General features: G+C 43.5%; 1 protein-coding gene across 4 annotated transcripts in view; it reads right to left on the bottom strand.

The window, feature by feature from the left end:
- Nucleotides 1-19727, bottom strand: part of tom1l2b (target of myb1 like 2 membrane trafficking protein b) — a 149317-nt gene that overhangs the window by 48059 nt on the left and 81531 nt on the right. For 3 of the 4 annotated variants that reach the window (XM_073061019.1, XM_073061018.1, XM_073061017.1), the window contains exons 9-12: nt 12451-12499; nt 12206-12329; nt 6987-7116; nt 6750-6825 (exon numbers count right to left, since the gene is read on the bottom strand). In XM_073061019.1, the coding sequence (XP_072917120.1) occupies nt 6750-6825; nt 6987-7116; nt 12206-12329; nt 12451-12499 (379 nt within the window). Of the gene's footprint in view, nt 1-3256; nt 3850-6749; nt 6826-6986; nt 7117-12205; nt 12330-12450; nt 12500-19727 lie in introns of those variants that run through there. The other variant, XM_073061020.1, reaches the window with a different exon arrangement.

Raw genomic sequence — 19727 nt, forward strand, 5'->3', positions numbered from 1 at the left:
TTTAACTGCCATCGATGCACATTCCAAATGGCCAGAGGTCATCAAAATGAAGACAACCACATCGGAAAAGACCATTACAGTTCTGAGGGCCATGTTCGCTAGGAATGGCATACCAGAACAAATCTGCATAAACAATGGATGACAATTTGTCTCTGAAGAATTCCAAAGTTTTGTGAAGAACAATGGAATCAAGCACTTTACATCAGCCCCTTACCATCCATCCACAAATGGCTTGGCAGAAAGATTTGTGCAGACATTCAAGAAAGCCATCAAGGCAATGGACAGCGAAAATCAACCACTGCAACACAAGATAGTCAACTTCCTCCTTTGCCTTTCATAATGCTGTACATGTTGCCTGGATTGGGGAGCATGCCTTATGAAAATAGGTTGAGTGAACTTGGCTTTTTCTCCTTGGAGTGACAGAGGATGAGAGGTGACCTGATAGAAGTGTATAAGATGATCAGAGGCATTGATCATGCAGATAGTCAGAGGCTTTTTCCCAGGGTTGAAATGACTGACATGAGAGGGCATAGTTTTAAGTTACTTGGAAGTAGGTACAGAGAGGATGTCAGGGGTAAGTTTCTCACGCAGAGTAGGCTGGGAATGGAATGGGATCCCAGTGACTGTGACGAAGGCAGATACAATGGAGTCTTTTAAGAGGCTCCTGGATAGGTACATGGAGCTGAGAAAAATAGAGGGCTATGGGTAACCCTAGGTAATTTCTAAAGTAAGTACATGTTCAGCACAGCATTGTAGGCCGAAGGGCCTGTATTGTGCTGTAGGTTTTCAATATTTCTATGTTTCTATCACAAAGAGGTTGATATACACATTATGGCACACAGTTTAGTTAACTATTGTGTGAAATTAACTCAAGTAGTACAGTCTGCTTCTCAATAGGTTTCTGCCACTGAAGAAGATCCACCATAAGAAGGACACGCCATTTCCTGGCAAGTGGGCCCTGATTAAAAAAACACGTAAGAAACCACTGGGAGTTCGATGGAAAGGTCCTTATCAAGTGCTGTTCAGCACTGAAAGTAGAAGGTAAAAGTAAGTGGATGTGAGAGCAAGCGAGTTAAAGTGGTACCTAATGAGGTCAGTAAGTGCTGTGGTTAATGTGCAAGTAACCTCTTGCTCACAGTACCTATGCTGCTGCTCAATAGTGAACAAATTACTAACCAGCCAGAAGACTTCAAGCAAGTCAATTACTGAATATTATGAAGATTATTCTATATTTGATGTTATATTTTTGCCAGTTTTCCCTAGACATAATGTGCCTGTTGAGATGACTTATAATACATACTCACAAGTATCACATCAATTTGCTGATGCTGTTAACGGCTCTAGCTGTTGGGTATATCAATATATATGCACATTTCAAACTATTTAGCAATTCTAGGCATTCCTGCAGATCCAGAACAAACATGGAAAAACATTAAACATTCCAGCAATGGTGATGTTAATACTATGCCTGTGATTCATTATTCTCAAGGGAGACATAAATATACAGTAATCATGACCCCCACATAATGTCTTAAACTGGACCACTTACATGTAAATTAGCATGATTTAAAGAATATCATATCTGATCCTATTCACATCTTATCCTGGGATACATCCACATCTAATATTCACAACAAAACTACTAAATCTCTTTCATATGCTCACTGTAAAAGCTACCTTTTGCTTGAGTTCAGAAGGTACCATTCCAGTAGGGCATAGTTCATGCATTTACACTCTACATTGTTCTAAATGGGGTAATGAATCCCAGTTGCCTCTCTAGTCAAGAGAGCCTTTTCATAGCATTCCTTTGCATCGTAAGTCCTATGGGATGGTCAGGGTTCCCAACAGACATATCACGTTTAGCTGAAACAGCGGATATCCATTGAGTCAGCTCAGCTTGAAGGCTTTTTACCTCAGTCCTCAAAAGCTCTATCTCTGTGGCATCAGTGGTTACTTTAGAGGCTATCACTGTAGACACTACTCCACTTTTGGAAATGATTGAGAAGTGGAACATGTTTTCCTCCTCTCTAACTTCTCTGAGTAACTTGATAAAGGAGGGAGCAGCTTATGGGTCATCTGAATATGTAGAGCAATCATGTCATATGTGACAACATGCCCTTTACAGCCCCACTGTGGCACAAACAGTGCAGCAGTTTCTCCAACCTGAAATGGTAGGCAGGCAGCTCCTCTCCTTTCTCCTGGAATGTGTGTCTAAATTTCATCATAAGATCGCTGAACTTTCAGTAGTGCCAAAAGCAACTTCCAGAAATTGCAAGTAATTAGCTAACATAGCTAATGGGTTTTCGGCCTTTAGGAACCTCACTATATCAGCTGCTGGACCCTTTAAGTTGTCTACCAGTCTCTGTTTTTTCATGTTATCTGAGATGTCTGCTCAGCCCAAGCCTCATATTCTTCTTCCTCATTGGGTGTGGGCTTGACTCCCAGCCTATGATAACTTTGGCTCTCTACAGGTACACTTTAGCAATTATCAACCAGTGATGTAATAGCCAAAACCATCTCAGAATCTACATAAGTCAACCACTGAAGGACCTATTAGACCTTTTACATATGACTACTCCTTTCCCTCACTTCACAGAAACGAGAACAACTTGTCTTTAAAGCCTTCATCCTCAGCTACATTCCCCCCCTTCTCTAGAGATATAAACTGGCCATGGCCCTACCTCTCCAGGTGCCTCTATCCTATTGGGCAGCACGACTGATTGGCCAAAATGCCATTCGATCAGTGTAACTTTTCCCAACACTTTTACAGAACTCAGCACTCTAAGTAGCAGTTTATCGGGAATTTGGACATCTACTCTGCTTGGAACGTAAATATTACTTGGATATCCTCTTCGAATTGCACCAAAGCTTAATGCCCACAGCATCCATAATAAAGTACCTTAATTACAATGCACCTTACTTTCCACAAACACTAGTTTAAGCACTGGCTTAAACAAACAAATTAACTGTTCAATCAATCCTTAAACAGCATTCACACAGCAGCCAACCTCAGACATGACTCAGTGGTGAGAAGGTCACCTTTCATAAACAATATATGTCTAGGGTCAGTATGATTTGGGGTTCAACCAAAAAGGAAAGTTAGGATGATCCAATTAAGGAATGTAGGTTATAGTGAATGCTGTGTACCCATACATAGTTATCGGTACCCCAGAAATGACAGATCGTACACCAGCATAAAATTATAAAGAATGTATATTTAACAAATTTTCAACTTTAACAAACAGTTACAGAAAAAGAAAAGGAAAATAAGAAGGGCCCATAACAGTTAAACCAATCCAATGTGCACATAAACATTGGAACTCATTTCTGGAGTAGTCAGGGGTGTATTGCTTTACTCGTGCTGGACTCACAGGAAAGCACATGCCACATGCTGAACTTCCCTCGAAGACCTTCTCAAACAAACTGGCTTTTTCAGGAATATTGGCCCATCCTCCTTGAAGCTACTCATCTGCACAAAGCACTTCTTGCAATGGGGACTCTCCTTCCAACAATATTCTGTGGCATCTTCCTTTATGCTCTGCTGCACAGCTCCCGCCAGAAGACCCCAAACCAGACTATTGTCTTTCAGAAATCTGATCCGCCTAGCTCTTCCAAATCTTCCATTGGGCAGAAAGTTACAATTGGCTGACACAACATTCCTAAATTGGTCAACGTGGCTCCTTATCTTTAGCTGAAGCCAAAACACTCTCACCAGCAAGACATACTGCTTTTACAGAAAACTGTTAAAATAAAATACCTCACAGCATAGCAGTAGAAATCTTAACCAGGGCATTATAACTGGATAATTAGAACTACACAGACAACCACAGGCACAGCAGCAGTTATTTGCTGAAATATAAAGAACACAAATAAAAGCAAACATTTGCAATGTTTTAGCAGGAACAGGAATCTACAAACACAATAAATTGTTATTAATCCTCAAATACCATAATTATTCTGAAACAAGCGTAAAGAATTCTGTGTGAAGTTTACAAGTTCTCCCTGTGGCTTGTGGGTTATGTTACATGCTCCAGTTCCCACCAAAATCCCAAAGATTAATTATTGGTTAACTGGCTATCAGTTAACTATCCCTTAATATTTTTATGTAACAAAAGAATCAAAGGGGCAATGGCTTCTGGTTGATGGCATATGTTAAGAGCGATTTTTGGGTTTAACACATTTACATTTAGCAACTGACTTCTCAGCCACCAATCTTCAAATCCGAATGTAAATTGTAAATTTAAAATGAACAATTTTCTAAAAGCCATGAATCACACACCAGACTGTTTTCTCCGGTGTCTTCTTTCATGCAGCAACAGCATACAAGGGAAAATAAGTTGTGGAAGGGAAAGGGGAAGGTGATTGAGACTGACGGGATAGCTCTGTTGGCTTTTAGAATGGGCCCACTGAGCAGAATATCCCCTCTTTGTGCCACAGTAAATCAGGTATTTTGCTTGAACTCTATTTAAGAAGTTTGAATCTACTTACACAATACCTATGTTGAAAAATACAGTACTGTGCAAAAGTCTTAGGCACCCTAGATTTTTTATTTAAAAGGGGTTTTAGATATATGTTTTTGTGTTCTTTATTAGTAAAGATCAAATTTAAGATTTCCAAACATTCATTTTCCAAAAAATTAAATGTTACATATAATTTTTGTACTTTGTTAAAGAATGTAACATATTAAGTAATAGACCACTTTTCAAATAAAAACTAAATTACTTTGAAGGTATCTCGCCCAGTGAATGATTAAACAAAAATAACATACAGGTGCTAATCATCAATGATAATAAGTTGAATGAACTAAACTGATTAAATGAAACAGAAATGGTATACAAGGAATCAAACTGGAACAGAAATGGGTGTATAGGGAATCAAACTGAGTGAAGGACAAACAACTAAAAGGTGAGGGTGTGGCAAATATGACTCTTTTAACCTTCAAATCATTAATTCAGACAACATGGCAAGAGTAAGCACAGCAACAGGACACAAAGAGGTTATCCTGCATCAGCAAGGTCTCTGCCAAGAAGAAATTTTGCAGCAGACAGGAGTTTCAAAATGTGCTGTCCAAGCTCTTCTGAAGAATCACAAATAGGCAAGATTGAAGACCAGAAACACAGTGGTTGGCAACAGAATCTGAGTGCAGCCGATGAGAGATACATCAAGCTGACATCCCTTCTAAATCAGAGAAGTCCAACACTGCTATCAGTTCTGAACTCAGAAACAACTAGAACCCAAGTACACTCATCTACAGTCCAAAGAAATCTTATCAGCAGTGTTCTTCATGGAAGAATTGCTGCCAAAAAGCTATTCCTCTGGAGTGGAAACAAGCCGAGAAAATTGCCTACACAGAAAAACACAAGGACTGGATGCTGAGAAGTGGCAGCAAGTGCTCTAGACAAGTCAAAATTTGAATTTTTTTTGGCTGAAACAGGAGGAAGTGTGTTCATAGAAGAGCTGGAAAGTGCTACATGGATGAGTGTTTGCAGCCAACCATGAGCATGGCAGAGGTTTCCTGAAGGTCTGGGGCTGTATTTATGCAAATGAAGTTGGTGATCTGGTCAGAATTAATGGAATCCTCAATGCTGAGAAATAGAAGCAGATTCTCATCAGTCACAAAGTCCCCACTTCAGTCTGCCACAGGACAATGACCCCAAACACACATCCAAGGTCATAAAGAACTATCTTCAGCAAAAAGAAGAACAAGGAGCTCTGCAACAGATGGAGCCCTGTTCACATCATCGAGGTTGCCCAAGATTACCTGGAGAGACAGAAGCAAGCGAGACAGCCAAAGTCTTGCAGAAAAACTGTGGAAGTTGTCCAAGAAGCTTGGAGCAACCTACCAGCTGATTTTCTTATAAGACTGCATGACAGTGTACCTAACAGGATGTATGCAAGTTTAAAGGCAAAGGGTGGTCACACCAAATATTGATTTGATTTAGTTCTTTACTGCTCACTGTTCTTTACAGTAAATTTTTGATATTTAGAAAGTTTTCATTTCATTATTTTTTAAAAGCATCTTTGCTTTACTATGTTTTTTACATGTGCTTAAAACTTTTGCACAGTACTCTACTTTCCTATAATATTAGAGGGATGGCAGTGAGGTGATTGTTCCAATTTTATAGTTTTTAGATTACATGAACCATTTAAGTTATAGAAATGATGAAACACCTAGCTTCTGTAGCTGGTAATATACTGGAAACTTATATACATGGAGTTCATACACACCATATTTCAAATTTTACACATTCCTGCCCATAAAACTGGATAGGTACCAAATGAAGATCTTGGTGCTTCCTACAACATCCAATAGATAACACCCTGTACTAATTTACACTAACAGCCAATTTCAGGGCAAAATCATTAGCGATCTCAAATTTGTCACCTTTGCACAGATCTCAGCCAACAAAGAAGATATAATAGTGGTTATCGGTTAATAAGAGAGATTAACGCACAACTTTATATATAAAGTTGAATGAATAAAAAGAGAAAAGCAATATCTACTCACAACTTCAACACATTTACTTACATGAAGTAAAACCAAGCTACAGTAGCCACAGTGTAAATATATAACCCAAATACATAGTCTCTTTTGAGATTCCAACAAGGATCCCCTTTGAAATCTAAATTTTCAATTAGAATTTTCATCTATATTTAACACCACCTGTGAACCAAGGTTTATATTACTCAGCTTTCCAGTGCAATGTTTGCCAATGGTGATATCTTTGAAACAAAGCTGAAGTTCTTACCTGTGCTGTATTACTTTCCTGATCTTCAAGAGTAGTTGCCAATCCTCCAGCTGACTGTGAGTCTGTGTACATTACTCTACAACCATGAAAAATATTTCAAATATTCAAAGTAGATTTGGTATCCAGTGGATTAACTCTTCATTGTAAGTAATAACTCACATTAACTCTACATTGTAAGTACTGCATATGTTCACAGTTAGATGTCAAAATGCTCAGATACTGAAGCAAAGGACTTACTTTTGATGCTGATCGGCCAGGGAACAGCTTCTGGTTCGTGGAAACATATCAAAGTTAGCAGAGTCATGAGTGTCCAGATGGCAACTGGGCAAAGAACTCAGGGTTCCACTAACACTATCCGTACCCAGATCTGGAAGAAAAATTACAGAGGCAGTTATATTAACATAGGGAAGTTCAAGTTCCAAGTTTATTGTCATTCAACCACATACATATATACAGTCGGCCTTCCATATCCGCGGGTTCCACATCCGTGGATTCAACCAAACGAGGATCGAAAATATTCAAGAAAAAAATTCCATAAAGTTCCAAAAAGCAAAACTTGAATTTGCTGCGCGCTGAGCACTATGCTGAATCCATGCGAATGAAGTGATGTGTAGGCATCATGTGGGGGAGCAGAGGGATCTGAGGGTACATGTCCACAGATCCCTGAAAGTTGCCTCACAGGTAGATAGGGTAGTTAAGAAAGCTTATGGGGTGTCAGCTTTGATAAGTCAAGGGATAGAGTTTAAGAGTCGCGATGTAATGATGCGGCTCTATAAAACTCTGGTTAGGCCACACTTGGAGTAATGTGTCCGGTTCTGGTCGCCTCAGTATAGGAAGGATGTGGAAGCATTGGAAAGGGTACAGAGGAGATTTACCAGGATGCTGCCTGGTTTAGAGAGTATGGATTATGATCAGAGATTAAGGGAGCTAGGACTTTATTCTTTGGAGAGAAGGAGGATGAGAGGAGACATGATAAAGGTGTACAAGATATTAAGAGGAATAGATAGAGTGGATAGCCAGTGCCTCTTCCCCAGGCACCACTGCTCGGTACAACAGGACATGGCTTTAAGTAAGGGGAGGGAAGTTCAAGGGGGATATTAGAGGAAGGTTTTTTACTCAGAGAGTGGTTGGTGCGTGGAATGCACTGCCTGAGTCAGTGGTGGAGGCAGATACACTAGTAAAGTTTAAGAGACTACTAGACAGGTATATGGAGGAATTTAAGGTGGGGGGGTTATATGGGAGGCAGGGTTTGAGGGTCGGCACAACATTGTGGGCCGAAGGGCCTGTAAAGTGCTGTACTATTCTATGTTCTATACCCTGCTGTAGCCTCCCACCATTTCACATATCCTCAGTCTCTCTCCAGCACTCGTTGTTTGAGCATTGTTTGCCTCACGTCTCATTTATTCGCTACTTGTGTTGTGAGCGAGAGGAAGGAGCTTAAGGCTAGTAAGGGATGGTTGGCTAGCTATGTACAGCGATACAGCCTCAAGAACTTAAAGATCATGGGAGAATCAGCATCAGCTGATGCTGAGGCAGCATTAGTGTTCCCAGAAGAGCTTCGATGGTTGCATCTGTACTGAACGTACAGACTTTTTTTCTTGTCATTATTCCCTAAACAATGCAGTGTAACAACTATTTACATAGCATTTACAGAGATGATTTAAAGTATACGGGAGGATGTGCGTAGGTTATATGCAAATACTACTCCATTTTATATAAGAGACTTGAGCATCCGTGGATTTTGGTATCCGCGGGGGGGGGGGGGGGTCCCCAGAACCAATCTCCTGCAGATACCGACGGACGACTGTACTGTCAAATGAAAAAACATTCCTCCAGACCAAGACACACAATAGAGTATATATAACTCACACATGACATACAAGGTAATATAACCACAAATAAATTATCAAATAATGTGCGTTTACGACACAATTCAAAATAAACAGTATACACTACTGATGCTTCATGCATGATCAGACCTGCACCTGGGTGGTGGCAAGAAGTTCTTTAGCCTCGAGGCTTGGAGGAAGAAGCTATTTCTCATCCTAACTGTCTTTGTCCTAATACTCCGGTAGCACTTCCCCAACGGTAGGGGGTTCAAAGAGTTTATGAGACAAATAGTAGGGATCACTGACAATGATACAGGTCCTGTGTATGGAATGCTTCTGATAAATATCTTGGATGTATGGAAGAGAGACCTCAATGATCCTCTCAGCAGTCCTTGCAATCCTCTCTAGGGTCTTGTAGTCAGATACCTTGCAATTCCTGTACCAGACTGTGATGCAGCTGGTCAAGACACTCACATAGTGTTCTTATAAGATTTGTTTAGGATGTGGGAAGCAGCGGGAAATCCTTGCTCGCCTCAATCTGCTCAGGAAGTGAAGATACTGCTGTGCTTTCTTAGCCTAAGAGGTGGCGCTGAGGGTCCAGGTGAGATCATCCATTATGTGCACTCCCAGAAACTTGGTGCTTTTAACTCTCTCCTGGAAGTAGCAGTTTGCGTGCAGTAACGAGTGGTCAGCCTGTACCTACCTTCCTAAAGTTCACAATCATCCCTTTAGCCTCCTCCATGTTGAATCAAGTTGTTGTGCTCGCGTCATTCTACCAGCTATCCTACCTCCTCTTTGTATGCCATTTTGTCATTGTTGTTGATGAGGCCAACCACTATTGTGTCATCAGCAAATCGGATCGAGTAGTACAGCCATACATCAACGAACAAATTTTATTTAGCTTGGTTTTAAGTTACTCAATATACTTTTCAAAAGACAGAACTTTAGAATTTATTTTGAGAAAACAGTTTAGACTTCTGTTACAGAAACCATAATACCTCATCTTATAGGACTGTAGAGATCTATTAACCCAGATAAGTAAGGTTTACTTTGTATATTACACTTTGCTGAAGATGTTTGGCAATTATTAATAATCGACAGAGGATGAGAGGTCACCCAATAGAGGTGTATAAGACGATGAGAGGCATTGATCATATGGATAGTCAGAGGCTTTTTCCCAGGGCTGAAATGGCTAGCATGAGAGGGCACAGTTTTAAGGTGTGTGGAAGCAGGTACAGAGGAGATATAGAACCATAGAACATTACAGCACAGAAACAGGCCTTTTGGCCCTTTTTGGCTGTGCCGAACCATTTTTCTATTTCAGCCACATTGTTGAATAAAAAGATAATTCCCTCTGTAGAGATTGGCTGTGATACTGGTGACACTTATCTTGGGCTCAGATGGTTGAGAGTCTATGTCTGACTCTAGTCTTGAATATTTAAGCCAAAATAAAAGATTTCACAGCACTATTTTGAAGAGCAGCAGTGTATCTCTTGTATCCTGGCCAGCACTTACTCCTGAACCTCACCAATACAGATTCTCTTTTCACTGTATTGTATTTGCATCATCACACTGTGTAAAAATTGGCTTCAGTATCCCTTATGTTATAGCAATGCCTATATTTATGAAGTTACGTTATCAAATTGATAAAAACAGCATCTAAATAAACTTACTTTCTTTGATGTTAGATGCCTTATCTTAAATCATTTGTTTGTAATACCAATGATATGTTTGTAATGCAACACACAATGGGACTAGAGTAATTGCCCTGAAGTAAAAAAATGGTCCAACAAATTTTCTAAACTAAAAAGCCAGTTCAATCAATAGTACATGCCAAGTTGGTTGATCTTGCTGAGGTTCATACAGCAATGCAATAAATGAACAATTCTCCTGGATTAGAGAACGCTAACTTGAAAATAAATCCTGCTCCTGACTGCAAAGTAAATAATTCAGTCAGAAGAGGCTCATTGGACAAGACATTGAGATATCATCAGGGATTGGTTTGGGTCTGTCTTTTCAATGTTTACAATAATTTATTTTATCTCAGAAAGTATGAAGCAGAGTTGACTTCAAGGTTGCACAAGTTTATCTTTTTTGCTGAAACATAATCAACCAGTGTCTAAACTGGTTGAAATAATCACGGAATATAAGCCTTTACATTCCAACAGGTGGCTTTAAAGAATTTGTCTCCAGCTATGTAAAGTGATTGCACAAAGAAATATATTACAGTAATGATCGCTATGTGATTAGAGGGTAACTTTAGAGGTGAAGATAAAACCACAGTAGAAATATTCATTGAAATAATACTTTTTTAACAATTTTCTACAGGTTGGGAAGTCACTGAGTGAAACAACTTCAGAACATGTACTCTATCATTAAAGAATCTGAGAAGAGATGCATCATTGTCTTATCTATAGTATTTAATTTTAAAGCATAAAAATATAATAAGGAATAGTTGCTAATATCTTAAGGACTCAAATGTTACAGAAACCATAATACCTCATCTTATAGGACTGTAGAGATCTATTAACCCAGATAAGTAAGGTCTACTTTGTATATTACACTTTGCTGAAGATGTTTTGCAATTATTAATAATCGACGGAGGATGAGAGGTCACCCAATAGAGGTGTATAAGACGATGAGAGGCATTGATCATATGGATAGTCAGAGGCTTTTTCCCAGGGCTGAAATGGCTAGCATGAGAGGGCACAGTTTTAAGGTGTGTGGAAGCAGGTACAGAGGAGATATAGAACCATAGAACATTACAGCACAGAAACAGGCCTTTTGGCCCTTTTTGGCTGTGCCGAACCATTTTTCTGCCTAGTCCCACTGACCTGCACCTGGACCATATCCCTCCATATATCTCTCATCCATGTATCTGTCCAAGTTTTTCTTAAATGTTAAAAGTTTACCATTTCATCTGGCAGCTCATTCCACACTCCCACCACTGTCTGTGTGAAAAAGCTCCCCCTAATGTTCCCTTTAAACTTTTCCCCCTTCACCCTTAACCCATTTCCTCTGGTTTTTTTCTCCCCTAGCCTCAGTGGAAAAAGCTTGCTTGCATTGTCTATCTATACCCATCATAATTTTATATAGCTCTATCAAATCTCCCCTCATTCTTCTACACTCCAGGGATCAAGGGTAAGTTTTTTTATGCAGAGAGTGGTGAGTGTGCGGAATGGGCTGCTGGTGATGGTGGTGGAGGCGGATACAATAGGGTCTTTTAAGAAACTCCTGGACAGGTGTATGAAGCTCAGAAAAATGGAGGGCTCTGGATAACCCTAGGTAATTTCTCAGCTAAGGCCATGTTCAGCACAGCTTTGTGGGCTGAAGAGCCTAATGTGCTGTAGGTTTTCTATGTTTCTAAATGTAAACCATGTATCACAGTGAAAAACTACGCTCAAGAACTCAGTCAAAATGAACAATAGCCCAATTTGAGTTTACTGTATCTGCAGTCACCAATAATGACACCATCTGTACTTCCCAGAGACAAATTCTTTCCACTTGGTTAGTTAAGATTTCAATACTTTTAATACTGAGATTCTAAATAAGAATTAGCAAATCTGGTCAAATTTTGGTTGGTTTAGATAATCTGACTAAAAATATAAAACAAAAGAGTTTATTTACCTAGACCAGCAAGCTGTGAAGACAGACTAGGTGCAGCCATGTTTCCAACCATTGGGCTGACAACTGCAGGGGACCCTGGACCCAAGTCTATTAGATTATCTGTATCTGTAACCTCATTCAAGACCTGAATAAATAGGAAGGAAAGAGAATGTATGAACTTGTTAGAATATTCCAGTCTATGAAAATCTTTGCAATTATTTTCTCAGAACATTTACATTTCATTAAATTGCATAGTGACCACTTACACTATCTTCTGTGTTTGGACTTACACATCCCATTCTACATCGCTCAAATCTGCACAGAAAACAAAAATTACAAATAATGTTATCTTCAAAGGCTGGTGTATCTCAATAATGTGTGCTTAGCCAACTGCTCTACTCTCTCTACATACAAAATAGTGTGGCTAGGCACAGCTCAAATGCCACCTATAATTGTCAATGACACAACTAAAGTTAACAGAATTTTAGATGGTGTTGAGGTGGTGTACAGGTGTGAGATACATCAGCTGCTAGAGTGGTATCACAGCAACAACTTAGTAAGTTGTCAGTAACGTCAGTAAGATGAAGGAATTGATTGTGGACATCATGAAGGTGAAGCTGAAGGAATACACACCAGACCTCATCAAGGGATCAGAAGTGGAAAGGGTGAGCAGTTTCAAGTTCTTGGGAATCAACATCTCTGAGGATCTATTCTGGGCCTAATATATTGATCCAATTACAAAGAAGGCTTAACAGTAGCTATATTTCATTAGGAATTTGAAGAGAATTGGGATGACACCAAAGACACTTGCAAATTTCAGAATTAGAATCACGTTTATTATCACTGGCATGTGACGTGAAATTTGTTAATTTAGCAGCAGTTCAATGCAATACATAATCTAGAAAAGAGAAAAAAAATTAAAATAATAATAAAAAAAATCCAAAAAAAATCAAGTAAATCAATTACAATATTGTGGCGACCCACTTTCTGCACAGGCGAACCGGATCACAAATAGCCAGCGCGCGGGGGGAGACTTTGGTAATGTACCTCTGACGCCATTTCTGCCCGGAGAGGATGGGCGCTAGGGATTAAATGCCAGCGGCGCGAAGTTTGAATAAACTAGTCTCGAAATGACTTACCGACTGCGTGTCGTTATTTCAGCGCTGTGTGTAGCACATTGCTACATTGGTGACCCTGACGGTCCAAATGGAATTTGGACCAAAGATGACCGACTCTTCATCTGTTCATGCAGTTTCGCTAAAACTGCCAACTTTCTGGACACTGCGACCACGCGTGCGGTTTAGCCAAGCAGAAGCCCAGTTCCAGATTCGGCAGATATCCTCTGATTCCACGCATTACTACCACGTGGTGAGCGCCCTTGACCAGGAGACGGCCACTCAGGTTGCGTATTTCATACAGTCACCCCCAGAAGAAGGCAAATATGAAGCATTCAAAGCGCTGCTCATTGAGACCTTTGGCCTCTCACGGCGTGAGCGGGGTGCCCGCCTGCTTCACCTGGACGGTTTGGGAGACAGACTGCCATCAGCATTGATGAACGAGATGCTGTCTCTGGCTGATGGACACAAGCCCTGCCTCTCGTTCGAGCAAGCGTTCCTAGAGCGACTGCCCGAGGACATACATCTGCTGCTGGCCGACGCAGATTTCAGCGACCCCTGGAAGGTGGCAGCCCGGGCAGACATTCTGTGGAAAGCCAAGAGGGAGAGCGTGGCGTCTGTCGGTCAGATTACCAGGCCACGCGCCCAACAGCAGACTAGACCAGGCCCGGCAGGGGGGGCGCACACAACACAGAGGCAGGAGAGAGGAGGCCAGTGAACAATGGTGTTTCTACCACCAGCGATGGGGCACAAAATCCCGCCGTTGTCGCCCACCCTGCAAGGGCCAGGGCCAGCTGCCGCTAATGACTATGGCGGCTGGCCACCAGGACAGCCTCTTGTACGTCTGGGACAAACAGTCGGGACGCCGCTTCTTGGATGTCACCGGAGCGGAGATCAGCGTCTTGCCCCCGACGGGGTACGACACCCGCAACAGGAAGCCAGGACCCACCCTGAGTTGCCGCAAACGGCAGCACGATACGGACCTACGGCACCCGCACAGTGCAGCCGGTTCACATGGGACTTCACACTGGCCGCGGTGGCCCAACCACTCCTGGGGGCGGACTTCTTGCGAGCTCACAGCCTGCTGGTCGACTTGCAAGGGAAAAGACTGGTACATGCCTAGACTTTCCAGACGTTCTCCCTGGATGAAGCCAAGTTGCCGGCCCCACACCTGGACTCCATCACGCTGTCGGACAACGAATTCTCCAGAATCCTGGCAGACTTTCCATCGATTCTGGCACCGCAGTTCACGGCAGCCATGCCCAGACACGGGGTTCAGCACCACATTCCGACCCAGGGACCACCCCTCCACGCCTGCGCATGAAGGCTCCCCCCGGAAAAGCTCCGCCTGGCGAAGGAGGAGTTCATGAGGATGGAGGAATTGGGGATCGTACGGAGGTCTGACAGCCCATGGGCCTCCCCCCTGCACATGGTGCCCAAAGCAGCTGGGGGTTGGAGACCATGCGGCGACTACCGCCGACTGAACGAGGCTACCACTCCAGATCGCTACCCCGTGCCACACATACAGGACTTGGCAGCAAACCTGCATGGGGCAAGAATCTTTTCCAAAGTAGACCTCGTCCGGGGATACCATAAAATCCTGGTGCACCCTGAAGACATCCCCAAAACAGCACTCATCACCCCGTTCGGCCTGTTCAAGTACCTCTGAATGCCGTTCAGCCTGAAGAATGCCGCACAGACATTCCAGCGGCTAATGGACATGGTGGGACGTGACCTGGACTTTGCATTCATCTATTTGGACGACATCTTTTATAGCAAGCAGTTGTCGTCAGGAGCATCTGTCCCTCCTCCGCCAGCTCTACTCCCACCTGAGTGATTTCGGCCTCACGATCAACCTGGCCAAATGCCAGTTCAGTCTTGATACCATCGACTTCCTGGGCCACAGGATTACCAAAGACGGGGCAACACCTCTGCCCGCCAAGGTAGACGCGATCCGCCACTTTAACCGGCCCAACACAGTCAAAGGCTTGCAGGAGTTCATTGGTATGGTGAACTTCTACCACCGTTTCCTCCCCTCAGCAGCCCGTATCATGCGCCCTTTGTACACCCTGATGTCGGGTAAAGGCAAGGACATTACTTGGGACGAAGAGGCTGCGGCCGCTTTCGTTAAAGCCAAGGAAGCTTTGGCAGATGCCGCAATGCTGGTGCACCCCAGAACGGACATTCCAACCGCCCTCACGGTGGACGCATCCGACACAGCAGTCTGTGGGGTGCTGGAGCAGCTCATCGAGGGGCACTGGAAACCCCTGGCGTTCTTCAGCAAGCACCTATGACCACCCGAACTCAAGTACAGTGCTTTCCACCGGGAGCTGTTGGCACTGTATCTGGCAATCCGGCATTTCAGGTACTTCTTAGAAGGCAGGCCCTTCACCGCGTTCACGGACCACAAACCGTTGACCTTCGCGTTCACAAAGGTGTCCGATCCATGGTCGGCTTGCCAGCAGCTACATCTGTCCTACATCTCCGAGTACACGACGGACATCCAGTATGTCTAGGGAAAGGACAGCGTCGTGGCGGATGCACTCTCCAGACCAGCTGTCCAGGCCCTGTCCCTGGGGATGGACTATGCAGCACTAGCAGAGGCGCAGCAGGCAGACGACAAGATGCCCAGCTACAGGACCGCAGTCTCGGGTTTGGAGCTGCAGGACTTTCTTGTAGGCCCAGGTGATAGGACCCTCCTCTGTGACATGGCTACCGTCCCACCTCACCCCATCGTCCCAGCAGCCTGGAGGTGGCGAGTTTTCGACTCCATACACGGTTTGGCGCACCCATCTATCAGGACAACCGTCCGGCTGGACTCCAGCAAGTTTGCGTGGCACGGACTTCACAAGCAGGACAGTGAATAGGCCAGAACGTGCGCACAGTGCCAAACAGCCAAGGTGCAGCGGCACACTAAAGCCCCGCCGCAGCAGTTCGAACCCATCCACCGTAGGTTCGACCACATTCATGTGGATATCGTGGGCCCCCTACCAGTGTCCCGAGGAGCGCGGTACCTCCTAACTATGGTAAACCGGTTCACGAGGTGGCCAGAGGCGGTCCCGCTCACTGACACATCTGCCGATTCCTGCGCCCGAGCACTGATCGCAACCTGGGTAGCACGCTTCGGGGTACCAGCCCACATTACCTCCGACAGAGGCGCCCAGTTCACCTCCAGCCTGTGGTCGGCTGTGGCCAGCCTGTTGGGAACGCAGCTACACCACACAACTGCCTACCACCCACAGTCAAGCGGACTGGTGGAACGCTTCCACCGTCACTTGAAGCAGCTCTCGTGGCCCGCCTGAGAGGACCTAACTGGGTGGACGAGCTTCCCTGGGTCCTGCTTGGAATCATACAGTGCCCAAGGAGGATCTGCACGCCTCGTCGGCCGAGTTGGTGTATGGCGCACCCCTGGCCGTCCCGGGAGAGTTCATACCAGCCCCAAGTGGGCAAGAGGAAGAACCCGCAGCAGTCCTGGACAGACTACGCGAAAGGCTCGGCAACCTGGCCCCCGTACCAACTTCACAGCACGGACGGACCCTGACCCATGTACCCAAAGACCTGCAGAACTGTAAGTTTGTGGTTGTACGAAGGGGTGGACACCGGGCACCGCTACAGCGGCCATACAAGGGGCCATTCAAGGTGATCAACAACAACGAGTCCACGTACATTCTGGACATTGGGGGGAGAGAGGAGGTTTTCACGGTGGACCGACTCAAACCAGCCCATGTGGACTTGGTGCAGCCGGTCGAGTTTCAGACACCGCGGCGCAGAGGCAGACCTGCCAAACAGAGGCTGATCCAGACTGTGGACACTGGGGGGTGTATCGCCGATTCTGGGGGGGGGGGTGGTGGTTTATGTGGCGACCCACTTTCTGTGCGGGCAAACCGGCTCACAAATAGCCAGCGCACGGGGGGGAGACTTTGGTAATGCACCTCTGATGTCATTTCCGCCCGGAGAGGGTGGGTGCTAGGGATTAAATGCCAAGCGCCGCGAAGTTTGAATCAACTAGTCTCGAAATGACTTACCGACTGCATGTTGTTATTTCAGCGCTGTGTGTAGCACATCGCTCCAGCATATGTATATTGAATAGATTAAAAATGTGCAAAAAAACCCCCCAGAAATACCGTATATTAAAAAAAAAGTGAGGTAGTGTCCAAAGGTTCAATGTCCATTTAGGAATCAGATGGCAGAGGGGAGGAAGCTGTTCCTGAATTTTATACGTATGTACCATGGACAGCATTCTAACTGGTTGCATCACTATCTAGTATGGAGGGGCCACTGCAAAGGATCAGAAAAAGATGTAGAAAATTGTAAACTCAGCTGGCTCCATCAGGGGCACTAGCCTCCCCAGCATTGAGGACACCTTCAAAAAGACGGTATCTATCATTAAGGACCCCCATCACCCAGGACATGTCCTCTTCTCATTGTTACCACAAAGGAAGAGATACAGGAGCCTGAAGACCCACACTCAATGCTTCAGGAATAGCTTTTTCCTCTTTGCTATCAAATTTTTGAATGAATAATGAACCCATGAACACTAGCTCAGTATTTTTCTCCTCCTTAGCACTACTTATTTCATTATACATATATATATATATTAAATCTGATTATGACCATCTCCCACCATATTTCCTCCACTGATCTGTCCTGAATTTTGTTATGAATATCTCCCCATTAAAAAGAAAACAACTACAAAGTCTGCAGCTGGCTTCTACCTAGATCTGGATCATCATTTATAGATTTGGTCTAAGTAAGTATTATAACAGTGCATTCCATTTACCACTATTTTTCCCTCTATATTATTGGGAGAAACATCCTACTTCAATTTCGTGAAAATCTTCTTTCGGAACTTTTCTCTAATATCAGGTAAATTGTGCAAGTCTGTACTCTTAGTGATAGAATTAAGTAGGCGCACCTGCATATTCTCTCTTCATGCAACAGTAACACAAAGATTTTCAGAAATATCTGTGCAAATGATAAGCAACTAATTATGGTTCTTCAGTGACGTATTAACAATAAATACACCTAGAAATGAGAACAAATTGAATCTCTTTACTGGGAGTAGGGAAATTAGGTAAACATTTAAATAGGCACCAACAGCAAAGTCATATTTCTACATATCACCAATATGTTCAGCAAATAAATTGGAAATATTTTATCATGTTGTAACATCTATGCCTGTTCCTGCCCCACTGAACTTGTGTCCACATACCTTGACTCCATTTTGTCCTCCTCGGTTCAGTCCTTTCCCATCTACATCCACAACATTTCACATGCTCTCCATCACTTTAACAACTTTCCATTCCCTTGCCCTGAATGCCTAAAATTATGGACATCTAGTCTATATACATTTCTAGCCCTATTAGGAAAGCCTTCAGGCTTTCTACTTTTTTTTCTGGACAACAGACCTAACCAGTTCCCCCTCCTTCATCTGCGGAACTTGTACTTGGCCTCATCAATTTCTTCTTCAGTTCCTCCCATGTACTAAGAACCAAACACGTAGCCATGGACACTCACATAGGCCGCAACTACATCTGCCTTTTTGTTAGCAATGTGGAATAGTCCATGTTCTAAAATTATACTGGTAATGATCCCCAACTCTTTCTCCACGACATGAATGCTGCTTCCTGCACCTATGATGAGCTCGTCAATTTCATCAAGTTTGCTTCTGATTTCCACTCTGCCCTCAAATTTACTTGGCCCAATTCTGACATCTCTCTCCCCTTTCTTGATTTCTCAGTCTCCATCTCCAGAGACATATTATCTACGACATCTTTTACAAGCCCACTGTTTCTCACAACATTTATTTTGACCATACCTCCTCCTACCCTGCCATTCCTTTCTCTTAGTTCCTCTGCTACATCTGTTCTCAGGTTGAAGCTTTCCACACCAGAATATCCAATTGTCAGAAAATGGATTTCCCTTTCACCACCATTGATGTTGCCCTCACCCACATCTCCTTATTTTCCTGTAAGTATGCCTTACCCCATCATCCAACTTAACAGAAATAAGATGTTCCTTATCCTCTCCTATCACCTCACAAGCCTCTATATCCAACACTGTTCTCCATTTCCAATGACATCCCCAACACACCCTCCTCCCCCTCTTCCGCTCTCCTGACCTTATGGCCTTATCACCTACCCCAGGATCCCCACCTTCTTCCCTTTGTCAGATTCTTCTGCAGTCCTTCTTATTCTGGCTTCTGCCCCCTTCCTTTCCAGTCCTGATGAAGGATCTCCACTCAAAATGTTGACTCTTTATTTCCCTCCACAGTGTTGAGCTCCTCTAGCATTTGGTGTGTATCGCCAACATACCCACCACTCTGTGTAGAAGTTCCCCCTCACTTAACTTTAAAATTTCCCCTCTCTAACTTTAAGAGCATATCCTCTGGTGTTTGACATTTCTACCTCGGGGAAATGATTCTGTCT

The sequence above is a fragment of the Hemitrygon akajei genome, chromosome 11, assembly GCF_048418815.1.
Source record: "Hemitrygon akajei chromosome 11, sHemAka1.3, whole genome shotgun sequence".
Taxonomy (NCBI): Eukaryota; Metazoa; Chordata; class Chondrichthyes; order Myliobatiformes; family Dasyatidae; genus Hemitrygon; species Hemitrygon akajei.